The 21266-nt window shown below is 30.1% G+C and overlaps 2 protein-coding genes across 3 annotated transcripts in view; one reads left to right on the forward strand and one right to left on the reverse strand.

Annotated features, from left to right (window-relative positions):
- LOC107443446 (glucose dehydrogenase [FAD, quinone]) overlaps positions 1 to 15670 on the reverse strand; it is a 30159-nt gene extending 14489 nt beyond the window's left edge. The window contains exons 1-6 of the mRNA XM_071188304.1: positions 15487 to 15670; positions 12665 to 12867; positions 10810 to 10992; positions 9718 to 9748; positions 6927 to 7058; positions 4461 to 4489 (exon numbers count right to left, since the gene is read on the reverse strand). Coding sequence (XP_071044405.1) covers positions 4461 to 4489; positions 6927 to 7058; positions 9718 to 9748; positions 10810 to 10992; positions 12665 to 12867; positions 15487 to 15637 — 729 coding nt within the window. The 5' untranslated portion in view covers positions 15638 to 15670. The remainder of the gene's footprint in view (positions 1 to 4460; positions 4490 to 6926; positions 7059 to 9717; positions 9749 to 10809; positions 10993 to 12664; positions 12868 to 15486) is intronic.
- The window catches only part of LOC107455117 (DNA ligase 1), a 340752-nt gene that overhangs the window by 110341 nt on the left and 209145 nt on the right, over positions 1 to 21266 (forward strand). The window lies entirely within an intron of this gene.

Below are 21266 nucleotides of genomic sequence, written 5' to 3' on the forward strand. Positions count from 1 at the left end.
GGAACGTCCTACAAAGAAACATTGGCTATTACGTTGTTTCGAATTTTCATATTTCTTTTACTCGTTTTTTAAATTTGTGATTAAATAACAAAACTCTCAAACAATTTCTGTATTTTATTTTTTTCCTTTTTGTTCTTTAATGGCTGAGTCTCTCAAAAGTTGACACAAACAAGTTTGGAGAGGAAAAATTGAAATATTGACATAATTTCATAGTTTTTTGCTGTTTCAGGAAAGTTTTTTCTACTGATAGTGGAATGATAATTTGTTCATCCTTTTTTAGCATGAAACACATCAACCCACCCACAAAGTTGTCAGCTGTCTCTTAAGTGAATTTAACTTATTTTACTAAATTATTTGTAAATAAATTTTGATACTGCGTTACTTTACAAAAAGTTTAAAATATGCACTTAACTGATATGCACTGAGAATTGCACTAACTATATGGACTGCAATGAATTAAGCGCTTAACCTTTTACGGTTCAGAGAATCACGTAATAAAATTAACGTTACAATCATTAACACTGATTTTTGATTGAGAGAATCTCTACAGATCATAGGTTTCAGGCCTAGAGATGTAGTTCTTTTTAAAACTATTTATCGCTCAAACGCAGTTTCACGTTTCTTTTTTCATAAACAGCTAACCCGATTATTTCATACCAAGCATTTATCTTGGAATAGCAAAATATTCGTATCCCTCAAAACATTTTAATATTTTTGGAATATCTACTTCATTTTTTTCACGAATCTGGAACCACTTTCCATATTATTTCGAAATATTAGTGAGCCAGGTAAAATATTAACATATAATTTAATTATACTAGTGGACTGCTCCCCCTGCTCGCTATCGCTCGCCAACCCCCGAAAATTGCTACGCAATCTTCGGGGGTTGGCGCTACTAACAAGTAGCGCCAACCCCCGCTACTAACTTCTAACTTAGTAGTTAGTAGCGGGGGTTGTAGTAGTTCGTAGCGCTTCGCTCGCTACTAACTTAGGTACATTGCAAATGCACAAAACTCTAAGAATTCAAAACAATCATTCAAATCCATATAAAAACTTTTTTTTAAAAACAAATTACATCTTTTTAGTAAGTACTAAGTCATTAAAATAAATAAGAATTCAAATAAATGACATGTAATTTGTTAAACCTATTAGAAATGTGCTATAGTATAATTCGTGATATAAATCAGAAATCGTCAAATAAATTCGTAATATATAAATTCGTAAAAAAAAGCGCTTTCGTCAAAATACTAAAATAGAGATCTATCGACAAAGACTACTCACTTCTGCCTAGCTTAATAGTATGAGATTGCCGCAGCTGATGCTCTCTGGTTATTTCAGTTTCCGTTTTTAAAAGCGCTATATGTTGAGCCACCTCAGATAGATTTGGCATGTGACATTTTNTTGCATTTTCATTTCTATTGACAAACTACTATGCTTTATTTGTTTGAAATATTTTGTCTGTTTGGCAATTAATAAAAATGATGTTTGCATTTTCATTTCTATTGACAAACTACTATGCTTTATTTGTTTGAAATATTTTGTCTGTTTGGCAATTAATAAAAATGATGTTTGCATTTTCATTTCTATTGACAAACTACTATGCTTTATTTGTTTGAAATATTTTGCCTGTTTTCACTGTTATTGACCGATGAACAAATTTCTCTTTCAAATAATCGGAACAATTTTTTTAAACATTTTTGAAAATATATATTTTTTTAAATGTATGTCAAGTGTCAACATTGGTAGAATTTTTAAATGAATTTTTAAACCTTATAAAATACTCACTTATCTTCTAGAAAAATAATTTTTATTTACTTTCTTTAAAAAAAAAATTGAGCTATTGTAACTACAATTGGCATGTCTTGATTTAAACATTTTTGGTTCATTTTGCACGAAAATATGCATTCTTTATCATTTTCAGCCTTCTTGTCGATCAGATTTTAGAAAAATAAAAAATTTTTGAAATTAAAATGTCCTATCTTTTTTTAATTATTTTTTTAAAAACGCTTAAAATAAAATCTAAAAATATTTAACAAATACCCTCAAAACAAATTAGACTAAAAGAACGGTATAAAAACATAAGTTTTAATTTTCATTCAGTTATCATTATGTTTTGAGATAGATCCTATATTTTAGATAGATTTGATATTTTTTGTTTTGTTTATAAGGTGTTTTTTTCACAAAATAGTCATGAATATATGGAGAAAAGGCCTATTTTACAAACTCTTGAGATAGAAAGGAACTTAACCATTATTATATAGACAAGTAATGTATTGTTTTGGATATACACTCATGGACAAAAAAATTAGCGCACCAAGCGTCAAAATGAAATGAAATTTTACATACGTAATGACTACTTTGATATAAGTAAATGATTAGAAAATCAAAGATTGTCGTTTTTCTTTGATTTTCTAATCATTTACTTATATCAAAGTAGTCATTACGTATGTAAAATTTCATTTCATTTTGACGACACCTTCTTGGTGCGCTAATTTTTTTGTCCATGAGTGTATTTACCCTTCCTTTTTAATGACATTTTCTGTCATCTTAAAGTTTCGTTTTGAATATTACGCGAAATTGGAGGCTCTAAACTAAAAATATTGTTCCTTTATCATATTCTATAAAGCACAGAGGTTCGTTTCAATTGGCGATGAATTAAACAGTCCTTAAGACTTCAAATACTCATCAGAAGAACTCCTATTTAGATAAGCTTGGAGGCGTAACCCTGGAGTTTTCGACATGATTCTAAAATATTCTCCCATAACTCCATAATATTAATCCTATCACCCCAAAATTCAATTTTTCCTGAATATTTCTCTTTGTGGCCAAAATTACCACAACTATTGCTAAGGTGGCAAGAATGTCGCTAATCCGTGTTTTCCATAAGAAAAGCCTTAGGCGTCATTTTCGCTTTAAATTACGTTAGAATTACGTGACTCTCTTGTAAATTTTCTTATTAAACTGTTTACTTAGGGTCCATTTGAGATATTTAGCCTTAACTCAAAAGAAAATTCACAAAATTATACACCTACAAACTCGTAAAAATATTTTAAAGTAATCACATATTATCTTATTTTGCAATATCTTATGATAAAGAGCTTCAGTCGCTGTTTTACCTTTATTAAAAGCTAATTAAGTAATATCAAATTCTCAATAAATTTTATGATCTATACATTTTTTTTTCACTTCTATTTTTTAAAATTTGTTTAAACGTAAAACGGTGTTTAGCATGCGTAGGCAATCAAAATAATGAATACTATTTAAAATTCAAAAAAAAAAAAAAAATATTAGTACACAAACACAATTAATTGGGATTTTAAGCAAAAAATATATGTGTGAATGAAGTTACAAAGGAAGCCGAGCAAAATTATTATGTTCAAATTTTACGCATATAGCGTATTTCGAATACTTCAAAATATGCTACGTAAATAATTTGATATTTACGTAGTTCCAGAAATTTTTTATCCTAGATAGTAGCAAAGGTAATCTAATATTTTAATAATTTAGAAGAAAAAAGTTTTTTTTCACCATTCTTCTTCTTCTTCTTCTCATTGGCACGACAGCCCAGGATGGGCCTTGGCCTTCTCAACAAGCCTATGCCAAGACATTCTTCCCTTAGCCAAGGTTCTCCAGTTAATTATCTTTAAAATTTGTAGGTCCTTTTCAAGGCAGTCTAAAAATCTTAGGTTTGGTCGTCCTCCTTTTTTTGTACCTGTTGGCCTGGCACAGAAAACTTTTTTGGTTGTCCTGCTATCCTCCATTCTTATAATGTGGCCTGCCCATTTTTTTCACCATTATCTACCAATAATTTAAACAGATGGACGACATGTTCTTAAGAAAGTTTATAAAACTTCTAACTGTTTTAAAAAGTCTTTCTAAAGTTCATTATCACTGTGAAAATATTTTGTATAATTTTGGAGGATGGGCAACAATATCGGAAATTGTTTCTGCCTAAATTCTATAAAAGAGAGTTTGGGATCTTTAAATTGAAAATTTTTTAGTTTTGATGTAGCAAACTGTTTAAAGTAACGAAGTGAAGAGAGGTAAGGAAATAATTGCCTTTTTTTATCTTTCGGGGAAAAAAAAAGGAACCATGTTGTAGAGATTATATTGCATTTCTGTCCACATTATCACAAGTGATACAATAAATTATTTCAAAAGCTTAAAATGTGGCGGTAAGTTATTTAATCTTTTATAAGATCGTAAGCAGCGTACTTCTTGCTACATTCATTCATTTTTAAATGCAGATGGTAAGTCTCACCTATGACGTGTGCTGTCATCTGTTGTCAACTTCCGAAAGTAGGAGAAAAGAATGAAAAGGACCTTGTATACATAACAGTAAAAGTAGCGTGAAACCAAAAAGAGAGATGGAGGCTCATTATGCTTTCGTTCATTTCACATAAATTCGAGTTTATGCCCAATTCTTTACAGTAAGGAAAATTTTGAAAACTCCCACTCACCTTCTCACCAAAGAAAAAAAGTATATAGTCTTTATAATGAAATTAATTTTAGGTAGAAAGCCAAATAAATAGAGAGCATTGAACAAATCAATCTCAATTTCAAAAACATTAGTATGAAAAAGTGACCCAATAAAAGGTTCATCAAGTTTGTACTCAACCGAGAAAATTTGAAAATTGAGAGAAAAAATTTGAAGAAACATATTCTTTTTATAAACTCACGTCCATCGAAATATGTTTGTAAAATTGAAGGAAATAATATCAATGCGTTAAAAAGTGGTTAGTTTAATTTTTAAAATTAAAATGAAATGAGAGCCTTCAAAATTTCCAAGGGATTCATGATCACCACTTTTTAAATTTTCCCATGTTGTGAACTTCCCTGTCGGTTACAGATTTACACCACTTTCTGCAAGGGATGTAATAAAGTGTTAGATATTTTCAAACTAATGTTTGTCAAATTTTGTTTCTAAACATCTATGCGTGATAACTTGTACAAGCTGACATTTAAATGCATAGCATAAAATACACATCACTTTAAATTCAAATTACTCAAAAAGGTTAAAATTTAAACAAGTTTTATTTTTTCCCACCGGAATCTCGTTTAGAAATAGATTTTATTACCACTAGAAAAAATTCTTAACAAAGCGGAATAAATTGGAGAAAAAAATCGGATCGATTTCAGTACTAAATAGATTTTTAAATGAGTAAAATAATCGGTACAGATGCCAACTCTCCACGGAAGATTTTTCTTATTATATTTTAAATGGTAGCAAAATTTATGCTTTGATATTTCATTTGGGATTTATTAATTTTATTGTAAAATTATTTTGACTGAATCTACATATTAATGATTTAAAGTTCTGTATAGTAGATTTATTAATAACCCTTATAAGCTGCTTTTAAGTGTTGAAGAAATCTAAAAATATTTGACTGATATTTCATTACCCATAGGAAAAAAGTTTCTCAAATCGAACAAATGTTGGCAACCATGAATGAAGCAGACAGTAGTTGCTTATCGTTAAAGATCAGTGTTTCCTTACTTCTAATCGAACACGCCTTTACCAAAGCTTTAATAAGCGTTCTGATTCGCTCCACCTTAAATACAGGGTGTCTCAGTTAAGCGTTTCAGAACTTCTAAGAGGGGTAGGGGGCATCCTGACAACTCGAAATCATATAGCAGGTAGGAAATGCTTTCCTGAAGCTGTGATGTACACAGAAGCACCATTAAGACAAGAGACCGTAAGTTAAAAATCGCTATAATAATACATTCATTGAATAAATTATATGGCACATGGGCCAAAAAAAGTGTTCGAAGTTTCGCCGGCTACAATGTACACCTCTCATCTCCGGCGCATGGACATTCGAACATTCTGCAATACTCCAGGCATATCTCGCAGGCAGCTACTACGATTCTTGCAACCAGCATTATCAACAGGGGTGTCATAAACCAGTGTTTTCATATGACTCCAGAAATCAAGACATGATAGGTCGGGTGACCGAGGTGGCCATATAATTTTTTCAATGTATAATTATAGCGATTTTTCACTTACGCTATCTTTTCTTTATGGTGCTTCTGTGTACGTCACAGCTTCAGGAAAGCATTTCCTACCCCACATTGCTATATGATTTCGAGTCGTCAGGATGCCCCCTACCCCTCTTAGAAGTTCTGAAACGCTTAACTGAGACACCCTGTATATGTATGCTGGGTGCTTAATGGAGGACTTATTAATTTAAAAATTAGAATTCTCAGAAAAAAAGGGTGATGAAGAAATGTAATAAAAAATTGTCAAAGCTTTTAAAATTTGATGCAGAAATTTTGGGAATTTAATTACAAAATTACATTCAAATTACATTAATTTGAACTCGTTAAAACGTGGAAGAAGAATGTCGTACCGGTCTAGGAGGTTGAAACCATGTATTCTATTAAACAACATGTGTTTCTGATACTAGAATATCACAGGTTAAGTTGCAGTCCAACTCGTATTCCTTTCTTTTAAAAAACACTGAGCAGAGTACAGCGCTATCTTTCGGCTACTTTTGTAACTAAATTAAGAAATTTCTGCTTTAAAATTTTACAGCTTCCACAATAGACATACTGTTTATTTCATTTCATACCTCTATCGACTTTTGTTTTTGAGATTTTTTTATTTTGAAATCAGTCAGTCATTTTAAATATTCAGAAATTAAATATTGCACTAAAATGTGAATAAAATTAAAAAATGAATATCTACTCCAACTAAATAACAAATTGTGTGGGGGGGCATAAAAAATGTTTTTAAATACTCTTTTCTTTAAATCACGCTTGATCTGGATCTAAAATCGATATTCGGACTATCTCGAAAATAACGGAATTTTGTTACTAATTTTTTTAAAACTTCTTTTCGGGATTTTAGAAGGTATGAAAAAGTAAAAAAGTCAGGAAAATGTTCAGGGTAAATAGAAATTAACATGATACAGATTTTTAGTTACCATGCTGCCTTGGCCCATCGACATCTACAAATTCAAATCCCATTTCCCTCGCTGCTTCCATGATTGGGCCTTTAATCTCTGCCTGATAGTGAGGCCTTTCAACGTCTACCGGACCTCCTCTTGTGTGATATCCTAGAAAATATAAAATAAAGACACATTAAACTACAATTCATAGACATTTCTCATTACGCTAATTCATTTTGATTTGTTGAATATGTTGTTTCATAACTCTAAGCTTTAAGCATAATATTTCTGAATGAATCGCATGCAAATTGATTCTGAAACATTGTTGTTTTTAATTTACCAAGAACAGAGTGATATTTTTTTTAAAATAAGGTTAATATTAAAGTGTTCTAAAAAGTTAGAACATCTTATTATCGAATTTTTCAACAACCGATAAAATAATTTATGATAATAGCAAATATTATTAGATGCATTTTATTTTTTACATTTAAGATAATATTTAATGTAATACAATGCTTCTTATTATTTTATCACAAACATTTTTAAAACAATAGCTAGTTTAAACAAGCTAGTTATCAATGTAATAGCTATATTTTTTTCTCCATTTTTTTGTCCCGTTTTCTTCTACAGATAGTCAAACAGCTTAGTTTTAAGGTATGTATTTATATCGAAGTGACAATATTCCACTGCCACCACAACAACAAATACTAATTGTATTATCTTTTTCTAATATTTTAAGAAAATATAATAATGTTGTCGGTGGCAAATATTAATACATGATAAACAATCTATATATCTATACATATAATAAAATAAAGATTTTGTGAGTGTATGTTTCTATACCGGATTGTGGGTAAAGGGTAGATTATAAGAGTACAAAATTTAACATGAGATTGAATGAGTACAATTGTAAACTTATTACGAAGCCCGATTTGTGATTTGTACTTATATTTTTAAATAAATTAGAAGACTTTTAAGAAATGGATTTTTCTCATTATTTCAGCGTAAGCCATTATTTTAAAGTGAACCATTATCAATTTTTTTAAAAAATATTTTAAAGATAACATCATTAATATTTGCTAGTTTACAGCTCTAATCAAAAAAGTTTTTTATTGAGGGATTTGTAATGTTTCATTATTTTTTATTCGTTGTGACAAGTTCACCGAAAGATCGTGATAGTATAGGCGGACTACGACACCAAAGAAGTATTTTTAAGGTTATTTGAAATCACTCGTTTATTTTGTTTATTGTTATGTTTTTAAAACGTGTTTTTATAAAACTAAATAATTTAAAATCAACAGTTCCCGCAGTGGACTGATCGTTAAGACACGGTTTCCAGTAGAACTCCGAAGTCCACCATCACTGGCTGTGATCAGTGTGCGGGTGGCTGACCACTTTGATCAGCCTGCAAAGGGACCGAGGGTGTGTGGTATCGGTCCTCGTTAGACTGCTCTACCGTAAAGTGTTCGACTTCGCGCGCAGGTCGTCGGGCTACTGAAGCAGGGGAGCCATCCCCTCTGCAGAGGATAAAAGTTGCGATGACATGTCTTTGGATCATCCTGAGGGATGTTTCCCAGACCGTCGCCATGGCCCATTGTGCTGCTCTAGTGCGACGTTAATCAACATTTACAACAACAATAATAAAGTCAACGATCATTGTGATAAAAAAAAATGTATCGTCCTAAGAAGCAAATTTAAGAGTGAAATTACTGAGGATAAACGTTAAAAATAAGAAATAAATAAAAAAAAAAGAACAGAAAAAACACCAACAGTATTATTGACACCTATTGAAATTAACTTCATAAATAGTTACAAATTGAATTAAAATAATAAGTAATGTACAAGAAGCCTAAATTAGTGGAGAAATTGTACTAATTCATTTAATAGAGCGTAAAAAGCCACCAATCTGTTTTTGACGTCAATGATGCTTAGCTAATTTTGATATTAGATACTAATAGAAAGAAAAATAATAAGCTATGTCATTGAAAGTAAAATGAATGGAGAAAATGTACTTATTCGGTACGAGGAACTGCAAGAAGTCGCCTTACTGTTATTGACACCGATGATACTCAATTTTGATATTAAGCACTACTGGCATCACGGTAATTGGAGCAGTTTTAAAGGGTTTTTTTGTAGAACTGAATAATTTTAAAATCAAGGGTAATTGAAATAAAAGAAAAAGTATTTTGTATTTAAGAAGTAAAATTAAAGGAGAAGTGGTACTAATTGGTAGAGGAGAAGCGTAATAAAACGTCAATAATATTATTGACGTACATAATAATTAAGTAGTTACAAATAGACGCCCAGTGGCCGAGTGGTGATCTCCTGACATAAGTCTTGGGTTCGATCTTCGGCCGGCAAGGTCGATTCAGCCTTCAGTGGGTCGATAAAATGAGTACCAAGTATGCTTGGGTACTGAACCCTGGTGGTTCTGCGCTCGGTGAAAGCTTCATGAAGTAGTAAATCAACTCAAAGTCCTTATAATCGAAGTAAAGATTCACTAAGTACTGTTTTTATTTATTATAAATATTTTTTTCTGTATACAGTGAAACCTCCTGCTATGGACATTCCTGCAAAACGGACGCCTCTCAATACGGACATATTTTTAATTCCCCGGGAATCTTCTATGAATAAACCATTACGTACATTCTCCGCAAAGCGAACACTCCCGTAACCGGACGCGGACAGTCATTTTGGTCCTGAAACGTTGTTTTTTATCTCTACAAACCGGANACCATTACGTACATTCTCCGCAAAGCGGACACTCCCGTAACCGGACGCGGACGGTCATTTTGGTCCTGAAACGTTGTTTTTTATCTCTACAAACCGGACACTACTTTTTCTAAATAAATTGGAAGCTAAAAAATTGCAACTTTTCACCATTTTTAAAGCATGTAAATAAAACTTTTTGCCTTATCCATAACTAAAAATATTGTTAAGCTATTTCACCACCGAAAAATCAATCTTTCTCCTGTCACCTTGCCTTATCTTTGTAAAGAAAGGAGAGAAAATGGTACTGCACTCCTGAAATAATTCTGACATCGGCATCTTTTGATCTTTTCATCTGGACCACACAGGTTATGAGACCCCTCAAGTTGAAATGACTTCTCTCAATGCTTCTTCCCCATTGAAAATTTCTTTAATTTTCTTATCAATTTGAAGACTGTATTTAACACAACTGGGGTAAAAAAAAGAGAACAGAAGTATAATCTTTGAGGTGTTTATATAAATGAAACATTTATTCAGACACTTGATAGCTGATCAATTGTGAATAATCATCTCCATAGGTCCTCATGACTTACAGGTATGCATTACTTTTTTTTCTGTGAATCATGGGAGGTTTATTTTCCAAGAAGGTATTAACCATGTTCCCTATCAAATGATAAGTAGGTGTAAGGGGATGTGAACCTAATAATTGAAACGGACTAAGGACAGTACGCTCCAATTTGGTATCATATGTCTAACTTGAGTATCTATGCTAATAGGAAAATTATATTTATTTATCGGTAGCTACATCCAGAATTATGTATTTATATCAAACTTTTTTATATATTCTTTTTTATCTTTCTTATTGCTTAAATAAATATTCTTGTAGATATTTACAGTATCATTGTAGATATTATTTAATTATTTCTGCATCTTTGAGAATATTCTAAAAACAATTTACGGTGTTAAATTTCGTTATTAGGGTACCCTTCCCGTAAACGGACAACTCTCATAAACGGACAAATTTTTTGGTCCCACGAATGTCCGCTTAACGGAGGTTTCACTGTATATATATTTTTTTTTACAATTCTCAATTGAAATTTGCATTAGCTTCATAAAATATCGAATCGATTCACGGTTTTTAATACTGGAATATAAAGGTATATATTAATTTGCATTATTACATTTGTTACAATAATTTTCATCACCTAACATGGTGAGAGGGATTCCAAATTGGCGTTATCTTCATGAAGTATTGAAAGACGTCTTCATAACTCCAGCCAGCTGCACCCAGTGATGCCCACTCGTCATAATTCTTCCTGTTTCCACGATTGGCAATAAGGGCGTTAATAGAACTACCACCCCCAAGAGTTTTGGCAGAGGGAAAGAGTATTTGCTAATAACAAAAATACTTCTGCAGTTTGTTTGAATATCTTCAGTACTTATGTATTATACCCTTCTCGCCAAGTGTGAAAATAAATTTAGAAGTAGTTCAAAGTTAAATATTACCTCATTTTTTCATACAATAAATTAACTCTATTTCTTTATGATAAATACTGGGTAAAAATAAATTTGAAAGACACCAAAATGACTTAGGAGCAGTGTTGTCGAAAATGGTCGATGGTATAATACGTTAGTACCTTTTATTATAAAAACGAAAAAAATCTTAAAAGGAGGACTAGACTCTAAATCGGGAATAGTCTTCCTTTTCCTTTCCTTTTTTTAATTTATTTTTAATTTAGTGACTGATTAGTTTTTTAATTTATTTTTAATTTATCGTTATAGCAAAATGATGGTTAACAATGATCTAGAAGAAGAAATAAAATGAAATTGATAAAAATTAAAGAAAAAATGGAGGCTTCCTTTAATATCACAGCGTCACCTGTAAAGTTTTAAATAATTATTATTTTTCATTAGCTGTGATAAGTCAACACAAGTAAAATTAGCATGGATAATTTATGAGGGTGATACCACCGTATTTTGAAAAGTATATGAAACAACGCGTTTCTTTAGTGAATGATTGTGCTTTTAAAACATGTTTCAATACAGCTAAACAAATAATGAGTGGTCAACAAAAATTATAGAAATAAAAGAAGTTATTTATTGCCAATTCACTCAGAAAATTGTGTTTGCGGACAACTTTGACTTTCATGGATTGAATAACATTATGAATATAGTTCTTCTTCCTTTTGATAATTTACGCTTTGAAATCATTTTTTAGTAAATCTTATGACGTAAATCCACTAGAAAGCGCAACACCAACAAAAATAATCACAGAATTTTTTTTTTTAATATTAAAAGCCAAATCAGCAAGATAAATGGTAGGAGGTAAAAAAAAAGAATTGCAGTATTATGCTATCAGTTCGCCAAAAATGAATATAAAAACATTTTTTCTATTAGAAATTAGTGTCGAAAATTACTTTTTTGATTGGATTAAATCTTGACTATCACGAATCAGTATTATAAAAGCGAGAAAAAAAATTTAATACTATATTGCTTTGTTTGCTAAAAATGGTTATAAACTTGCAATATCACAAATACTTTTTACGCAAATTTCATACAGATCTCTTAATAAATTGATTGTGGTCCGGGATAACCTGGTTGACAGGGCGCTGAACTCAAGCCAGTGAGAGCGGGAGTTGAAATCCAGCCGGCCGAAGACTACCCGTGTAGTCAATGGTGACTAGTGCACGTTAAATCTGCCGGGTCACAAAGTCCTACCTGTTCCAATAACAAATTATGCCTCCGGGAGGTGCTGAGTTGGAGATGGATCGTTCTCTGGTTCAGGTCAAAATGATGATCAGTGGATGAATGAATGGATCTGCCCTATAAATGGGGTTGACGTATTTGTGTGGCAGAAGTCGAATTCTGAGCCATAGATGTCGCCATTGGAAAACAAGAACAATCGCACCCCTTTCCTAAATTTCCTACGTCAACAACAACAATTATAAATTGCTTTTTTCTACCCAAGCATAGCGTGGGTATATCTGCCAGTAAAAAAATAAAGGAGAGCTGAAATGTTACTCAATCTGCACGCTGTGAAAACTACAATATGATTAATTGTATACCCGATTGATAAGGGATGCTCCAGTATATCGTTGAGGGGTTGTTCTGTACCGCCAATCGATATCACTCGCAATGAAACTTCCCGCAACAGAAGGTACATCTGTCAGAATCGGTGGCTGTTTTCCTGCTTCTAAAAGCAAGACACTCACACAAGGTATCTCTGAAAGACGAGCTGCAACCACTGAACCAGCAGAACCTCCACCAACTGAAGAGAGACGCTTTCATTAGAAATAAACTCTTATTTCACTCAAAAATAATTCATCTTAAGGGGACATTCAAATAAAAAAAAAGTGCCATTTTTATTCGATCACTTTCAAATTTTAAGAGTGGCATGAATAGGAGTCTCTGTACACAGTTTTGTCACTGTGTAAGTGGTAAGTGTAAGTGGCTATGGCAACCTTACAAAAATATAACGTAACTAGGCCTTAAATTTTTATTTTGTCACCAAACATTTCTTCAAAAACACGCTTTAGTTATGTTTGTTCAGTTATTATTGGGTTAATCAAAAGCCTTTAGAATTAAACACTACACATCGAAGAGTATCTGAAATTTTTTTAAACATCGATAAAACAAAAATTGGTGCGAGATGAATTTTTTGAAGTTGTGAGAACATGGAAAAGTTCCATTACGAGAAAAAGCAACTTTGTCAACGAGAACTACATATTGATGTTATGTATCCTTCATAAATTCATAATCTCATAACTCGATAAGGAAAACTCTGAGTTAAACACGGTTTGTTGCACATTACTTGGTAAAGAGTAAATTTTTTAAATACCTCAAAAACCCGAATAATGAATTTTAGAATAATTTCTCTTATTTTGAACTTCCGGTATCCCCTTAACATCTGTAGACTAACGACTAAAAATTACGAAGACTAATGTTTTATCAAAAGATGTTGAAACTCTTTGCCTTTATTTTTATTTCCTTTTACAAAAAGAAAAAGACCGTTAAATGATTTATTTTTTATAAATACAGGATATTTGAATTCAACAAAATATTATAATACGATAAATATTTTGATCTGAAACTATGCAATTGCCATATTTTCAAAAACTGAAGTAACAACTAATACTAGCAAGTAATAACTGATAATTTAAATGCAAATTCTCAGTGATTTTTTTAAAATAAAGATAATTTTTATATCATTTCTAAGAGTTGAGTATATGCAGCGTCAGAGGATAATAGGTTAACCTAATGTTTCTGAAACCTTTTAGCATTTGCGACTCAATTTTCGATCGCCCTTCAAATCGCACCCTCTCAAATCACGAAAGTATTTTCCATTTCATTTTATGTTCTATTCATATTCATTTATGTCCTATTTCTTTTATGTTCTAATTTTTATTTTATTTTATGCAATTGTATTTTTATGCTAAGGCCACACTATGATCTAGACAAAGATATTTAGAAATCACTAGAAAATTAGTTTTGTACTGAAATCTGAGGCCATAAATGTTAGCACACAAAATTTCTTGATTTTTTTTTTAAAATTATTACCTTAGGTCTATTTAAAAACACTTGAATCCATATCAACTTATTAATATTCAAATCAAATGAATGCATAGATCAAGTAAGTGGATTATGTCATAAGTTGACATTCTGAGAATCAATAACTTTGCTCTAGACGACAGACACAAGATAGACACTAATTGGTACTAATCTTTTAATTAAATATAATGATTAGTTAATTATTAAAATACATTTTCCAGTACTGATCCAGTAATATTTATAAGTGTGTCATGTTATTGTAAAAGTGTATTCTATGTTTTATTATGTCAGAATGTATTTTACTGTTTTCATTAGACAAATTATGTAACTTTTAAAATAATATTTTTTCTCAATTTTGTTTTTTTTTCCCGTTTATTTTTTCTCGATAGACTTGAGATATATTTCTCACAAATTTTTCCTCAATGAACCGAATTTAGTTTTATCACGTTCTCCAAGGATGCAAGTTGAGAATTATTGGGTTAACTAAGTGGACCAGATTTATAAACCACGATTTGAGGGCAAATCAGGGGAATGTTCTCGAAAAATTTCATAATTTGAGGACGTCCATATATTTATGTAAAATATCAATTTATTTGTGTAACAAAGATTTTTTCTTTTCAAATTGATCTATCTAATATCAGGTATAGATTGATTTCATTACTCAGCAGTTTCAAAATATCATATAATATTATTTGAACACAGGTAAAGCGAATGATAATTAAAATTTGTTTACTTTCTGCTGAAATTTTTCTAAGACGTAAAGCGTTTTCATTTGCTAGTTTCAGCACGGTGTTCTTCGTTTGTATTCTCGGTAAGACAAAATTATCTCATTCAAAAGAACAGGCGACATTTCTGATATTTTTGATATTTCACTACATAAAGATCATATGTTTTCGGGTCAACTTGGAGATATTTGAGGGCACCTGTTAAATCTTAGAGACCCATTCTGTCCTCAAAGAAGTTTGAAAGTTTTTGAGAACAATCAGCCTTTTGCTTAAAGCTGGTACAATAGGTCGACTAGAATGGCTGCATCGTTCCAAGTGCCGTAAGCTTAAGATTAAAGAAATTTGAGGACTGTCCTCAAGATTTGAGGACGTCTGGTCAAGTTAGGGATAACCCATTAAAATAAAATTCGATACTTTGAACTTAGCGACACTTTAAATATTAATATGAATTATCGTTGGGAAAATAAAAATCGAAACATTTGTAAAAATTTTAAAATAATGCTGAAAATTGCTGAAATGGCGTCAGTATGAAAATTTTCGCAAAATAGAAAGGTAAGAAAAAGCGTTCTATTTGAAGTCTCATGCTACAAAAATAAAGTGAATTTTGAACTTACCTATTATGTAATCATACTCTTGTCTAAATCTTCTTTTTGTGTTGGGAGACTGTTTCTGCTTCGTAAGTGAGAGAAGTAACAATTCGAATAGAGGGGAGAATGGAAAAGGAGTCAAATACATCTTTTCTTGCATTACAATTTTGGGATCCATGATTTAGCTAGAAGAAATTTTATGAATGTTCTTCACACACTCTAAAAAACAAATATTAAACAAATTTAAAGAACCTTGTAGTTGTAAATGCATTGAATTTCATTGCTTCACCGTGGATGGTGAGTGAGTCAAGTTTCAAGACTAACTTGAAACTTGACTCACTCACCACCCAACGAGGGATGGGGAGGCTCTGGGTAGATTTCTAAGGACATTGAACATTTTGTATTTCACAAGTTCTTTTTTTCCTTCAGTTTTTTACTGGATTGTCAATAATGTTTAAAGCATTATTTTAAAAGTATTCTCACGAATTATCAGTTTTAATAAATTTCGTTTGGGTAGCAAAAAGATATTTTTCACAGCGTCAATAATTAAATAAAAATGTCGGAGTCGTGGAGGCTCTCAGTAGTTTTGTCAGGTTCAAAGTTAAAAACAGGACTCTTTCAAAATTCGATCTGTCGGGAACTATTCGGTGGAATTCGCTCATATTTTACATTTTGCCATGTAAAATTACATTTTCAAAATAATGTGAAACATTTTATACCTACAATTAAATTTAATATTGCATACCTTTAAAATTACGTAAAAAATTGGATACTTATAATTTTTAAAAAAAATTTCGACTATTATTAAATTAAATAATAGAACACAATAAATACATTTTTTGGGCGGATTTATCTTTGGATAAAGGAATTTTAAATTGTGCGCAAAATTTTCTTGATTTCCTTTAAAAATTCTCGAGATATAGAGAAATGTTCAAAAAGTGAAATTAACATGAAGGAGTCCATACTTTGGACCTTTTTCCTAGCCAAACTATGGGGATCTTATTTCCTAAATTGCGGCTACCCGCCTTTTATATTGCAAGGTACGAAATCAGATTGCATCGAAAAAAGATATGTTTATTCAGAAAAAGTTTGTTTAAGTGTCTGATTTCGTAGCTTAAAATTCCATCTGCATTCATTAAAAAGTATGTATATTTGAGGTCAAGCCCTCGAACCATTAAGGCTGAATCCTAGAACGTGAAGATCCAATTAAGATCAAAAGTCATTCAAGGTGGTTCTTTAATTATCATAGGACCTTCCTGAATAACATGTAAACAGTAATATGAATATTAATTCAAATATTAATTTGAACTCGCAAAACGTGCAATTCTTAACCCTTCGGCGCAAGCATTTTACTAAACATATTTTTCATACTTTTTTCATTATTTTGTATTAATCTAGGTCAAAATAAGTGAAAAATAGTATTTAGTAATTTTGCATTTTAATAATTTAGGGTTATGAAATTCAGAATGAAACTTAGGTGTCTTTTTCTGCATTAAAGGTAAAATCTTCCGAACACTTCAAAACAATAATATTTCACATTTTTCTCTTCGTTGCTATTTAGATCGAAGAGAAACAGTTATTCATCACTGAAATTTCCTTAATTTACAAAATAAAATATTGATACGTTTTTTACCATGAATGAAAAAAGAAATCTCAAGCTACTTTTTTTGAATTTCATAATTCAGTGCAAATATAATTCCGAAAATCTAAGAAATTTTTTTAGTAACTATTAGACTGTTTTCTTATAATTAAGAAATACCAATAAATGTATTTTTGCGTGCAATTAGAGTTTCAGAAAAAAAAATATATATCACTCTCATACCCTCTGCGTCAGAGAGTTATGTTTTAAAATTTTAAAAAAATCGCATGAATTAAATTATATAAAGGTATAATATCATATAGAATTAAAATTAATTAGATAAAGTTGTTTATCATAAATACGAATACATTTATTGAGCAAATTAATGCAATTATTAAATAAATAAAATAATTTAAATGATCCATTAACTCATGGCTTCTTTTAAAAGTATAGTTCTTTTTATTGATAAAGTTAAAATTGGCGGCACAAGTGTTAGAATTTTTGCATTTATTTTACATTACGAAATATTTAATGTATTAATTATTTTTTTTATTTCTAATTGATTTTTATTGATATGCGATTGGCTGGTGCAATGAAGGATATTAGTTCTCTGCCTTAAAAGTAATTAAATTATAAACTTAAAATATTGGTTTTACAATTTAAAAGATAAATATTTTAGGAGTGATGTGTGAATTATTTTACTCAAAACAACTTATTAATGGGATGTTAACCAATCAAGAAGGTGATCACTCACTCTGGAAGCAGGGAAAATCGGGAGTTCTCAGGGAATTTAAACATACCACTGGCATAGATAGAAATACATTAATAATAAAATCTGATCTGAATCTGATAACTTTGATATGAAGTCAAAGTACTTTCTAAAGCCAAAGTGATAAGTTAAAGAAGCAAATACTCCCTCTATTTACAAATAAAAATAACAATAATAATAATAATAAATAATAAATAATAATAATAAATAATAATAATGAATAATAATAATAAAGCATAATAATTAAAATATTTTTTTAATTTAACAACTAGTGTAAAAAGAATTTCTTTCCTACAATAAATTAAAAGAAAATAATAGTTGATTGAATATTCTATGTACATGTTTTTCTTTTATCTATTTATTAAGACTGAAGAGCCTTAAATTATATACCAAATTTTTTTAACCATGGAGGTTTAAATAAATATTTAATGGTTTGTTTAGTTTGAAAAAATAATAAGATAAAATGCCACCACATATTATGTTGCTAAATTCCAGTTTTGATGATATTGCATCTCTTATTTATATTATATGCAAATGTTAAAAATGTTTTGCAGCTATTTTTTTAACAAAAATTTTTACTTAATTATCAATTTTATCGACAGATTTTCCGATTAAAGTGACATTTTTTCCTCTCCCTCGCAGTAAAAATTACTCACACAATCCGTTTTGAGTTCTAAATGTATATTAGTTATTACTACTAATTATTACTACTAAATTTAAGTTTTTAATGCAAGCATCTTTTTTATTATATTCAAATGGTAAAAATATTTTGTCTTCTTTTTTAAAAAAATATGCTTAATTATTAATTTTATCGACGAATTTTTCAATGAAAGTTACATTTTTCTCTCTCCCTCGCAGCGAAAATTGAAACTAAATGTATATTGGATATTACTACTAAATATAACTACGAATTATTACTGCTAATTATTAATATATATATCATTTCTTAACTTTATTTAGAAGCAAAAAGTATAAATTATTGTTTTCATTTAGGAAACAAAATTGTAACTAAAACTAACAAAATAATTTCCTTTTTTACTTAATTGATTAAATTTTACTATGGTTGAGTAAGACATAAGAGAGTTTGTGGTTACAAATGACTATATTTGAAAATAGCAAGAAGATTATTTTAATTCAGTTTTTAAATGTACAGAAAAAACTAACTGAAAGTAAGAAATAAATAAATCAAATTTATATGTTACGTATTTTACACTAATTAATCGTAAAAAACACAATGACTTACTTTTTTCAATATTAATTTATTATTGATTTTTTCACTTGCTGCACAATTTCAACAGATGGAAGCTTTTGAGTTTGAAATATATTTTACCGTGAGTGAAAATGTATCTTCGCAATTGATTTGGTAAATTCAATAGAATGCAATATCAAAGAGTGATTATTTAATCGAAACAAGAATGTCACGTAATGTATTGTTACTACATAATTTGATAGTCTCGATTCTTTGAAATATTTCATTCGAATATTTTAAGACGTTCGTGTTAAACGGTAAAAACAATTCATTACATGTTCTATAAGTGTTATTCACTGAACTATAGAACTAAATACGTATTGATAAATGTACCAATTCAATAATCTTTTTCAAAATTTAAAGCCCTAGTTTAAAAATTACTTTATTATTTCATTTTTATAATGGGTTCCATAAACTCGATGTTAAAACTCATTTTTAAATTTAGTAAAACAATTTCTTAACTTATCTAGTTTTACAAATATATTAGTTATAAACATATAAGCTAAATTAATTTATTCTAAAATAATTCCAATCTACTTAGTTTGTACTTTCCATTTACATTGGTATTTGATGTTTACGGACACAAAATATGGGTCAATAAGCCAATTTGACTTGAAAATAAAATATCTTAATCTTCTAACATTTATTAAAGCTCTATTATATTTGCAAGATGCTTATTTCTGACACAAACATTACGGGTTTGAGTCTCAAAAGCATCAGCTTTATTCGGTGCTCATTTCTCGCACAGATACGAGGACTTGCTTGGATTATTCTCTGATCAAGTTGGATTATGGGTTAAAGCAGAGATTCCCAAACTTTCTCACGAAGAATTCAAAATTGTTCAGTAAGCAGCATGTATATTTTGCTTAAAAAATTAGCTTTTAAAGCGTTTATAATGCATGCAAGAAATTTTAAAAATTGAAATATACACTCGAAAATTCATAATTTACTTAATTTAAATGCAAAATAAATATAAGAAAAACACATTTTATAGTGAAAGTATAGCCAGTTTTTTGCTTCTTTTCTTCTTAATGGACAATTGCAGTCAATTTTTTTTATGTCCTTAATGAATTCAGAATGATGGAAAAGTCCTGAAAAACATCTTTTTACCTCCCAAAAAATGCTACTTTTTTAATTAAGAGCAATTAAAAATCGTGTACTTTCGTTTTCAGTTTAAAAAGGAAGTCACGTGACTTTTAAGAAAGTGACGCCATTCGAGCCTGACTCGCGTTTGTTTACACTTTTTCTCCTTGGTGATTTAACGCTTGTTTACGTGCCTAGTTGAACGTCGTTTGTTTTTTTAAAAATATATTTTAAAATCGAAGTGTATTGCTTCTAAAATAGAAGGACACTTTGGGGGAAGATCTTTGATATCTTTTTTACCTAAACTAGAAGCATGAATAAATTTTTGGGATGAACCAACTGATGAAAGTTTAGATTTTTTCCAATAGCATTCTATTTCTGTTGGAGATGGTAGCGAACATTTTCGGTGAACCCAGAAAAGAAATGCTATCATGTGCTTGCATCCTCCTGCGCTGGCCGCACAGTTATCGCACACTAATGAGTTTATGACCCCAGAAGATTCATCACATGTCAAAGTTATTGCATATGCTTTGGTTTTTATTTTATGCTCAGGAGTCATTTTCCCTTTAACAATGCAGATATCACTTTCTCGCTTAACTTGCACATAGCCTATAGCATTATCCCCATATGTTTGTCTTGCTGATCTGAAGTTAAAATATATATATATATATATAAAAGTGAAAAAGATGATTTAAAAACTGAAAAACAGAATCTTATTAGACTAAACAACCAATTGAGACAGACCTGGCCTCCCCAAGGCCATAGTGTCGATAAAGAAGAAGAAGTTTTTTATAGCTTTCCTATGTCCATGTAATATTAGTTTGTGTTAATCGCTATTTCATATCTTTCTTTTCCGTAAAAATTCCAAAAGTTTCTGGAAACCTTAAATTATGAAATAGTTATTTAATATAAAATTTAGTATACATTAATTTTTTCTTTTTTTTACAGAATAGGGATAAAAACTATTATATTTTTTTAAATCCTTCAATATGCACACTATCTGCATAACTAGACGCTTTAAAATATAATGTAATAAAAATCTTTTTGATTTTTAATACATCATTCATAAAATGTACCAGTATCTTTCAAAATGGTTCATGTTATTATTTACACCTTGGATTTAACAC

The sequence above is a fragment of the Parasteatoda tepidariorum genome, chromosome X2 (genome assembly GCF_043381705.1).
Source record: "Parasteatoda tepidariorum isolate YZ-2023 chromosome X2, CAS_Ptep_4.0, whole genome shotgun sequence".
Taxonomy (NCBI): Eukaryota; Metazoa; Arthropoda; class Arachnida; order Araneae; family Theridiidae; genus Parasteatoda; species Parasteatoda tepidariorum.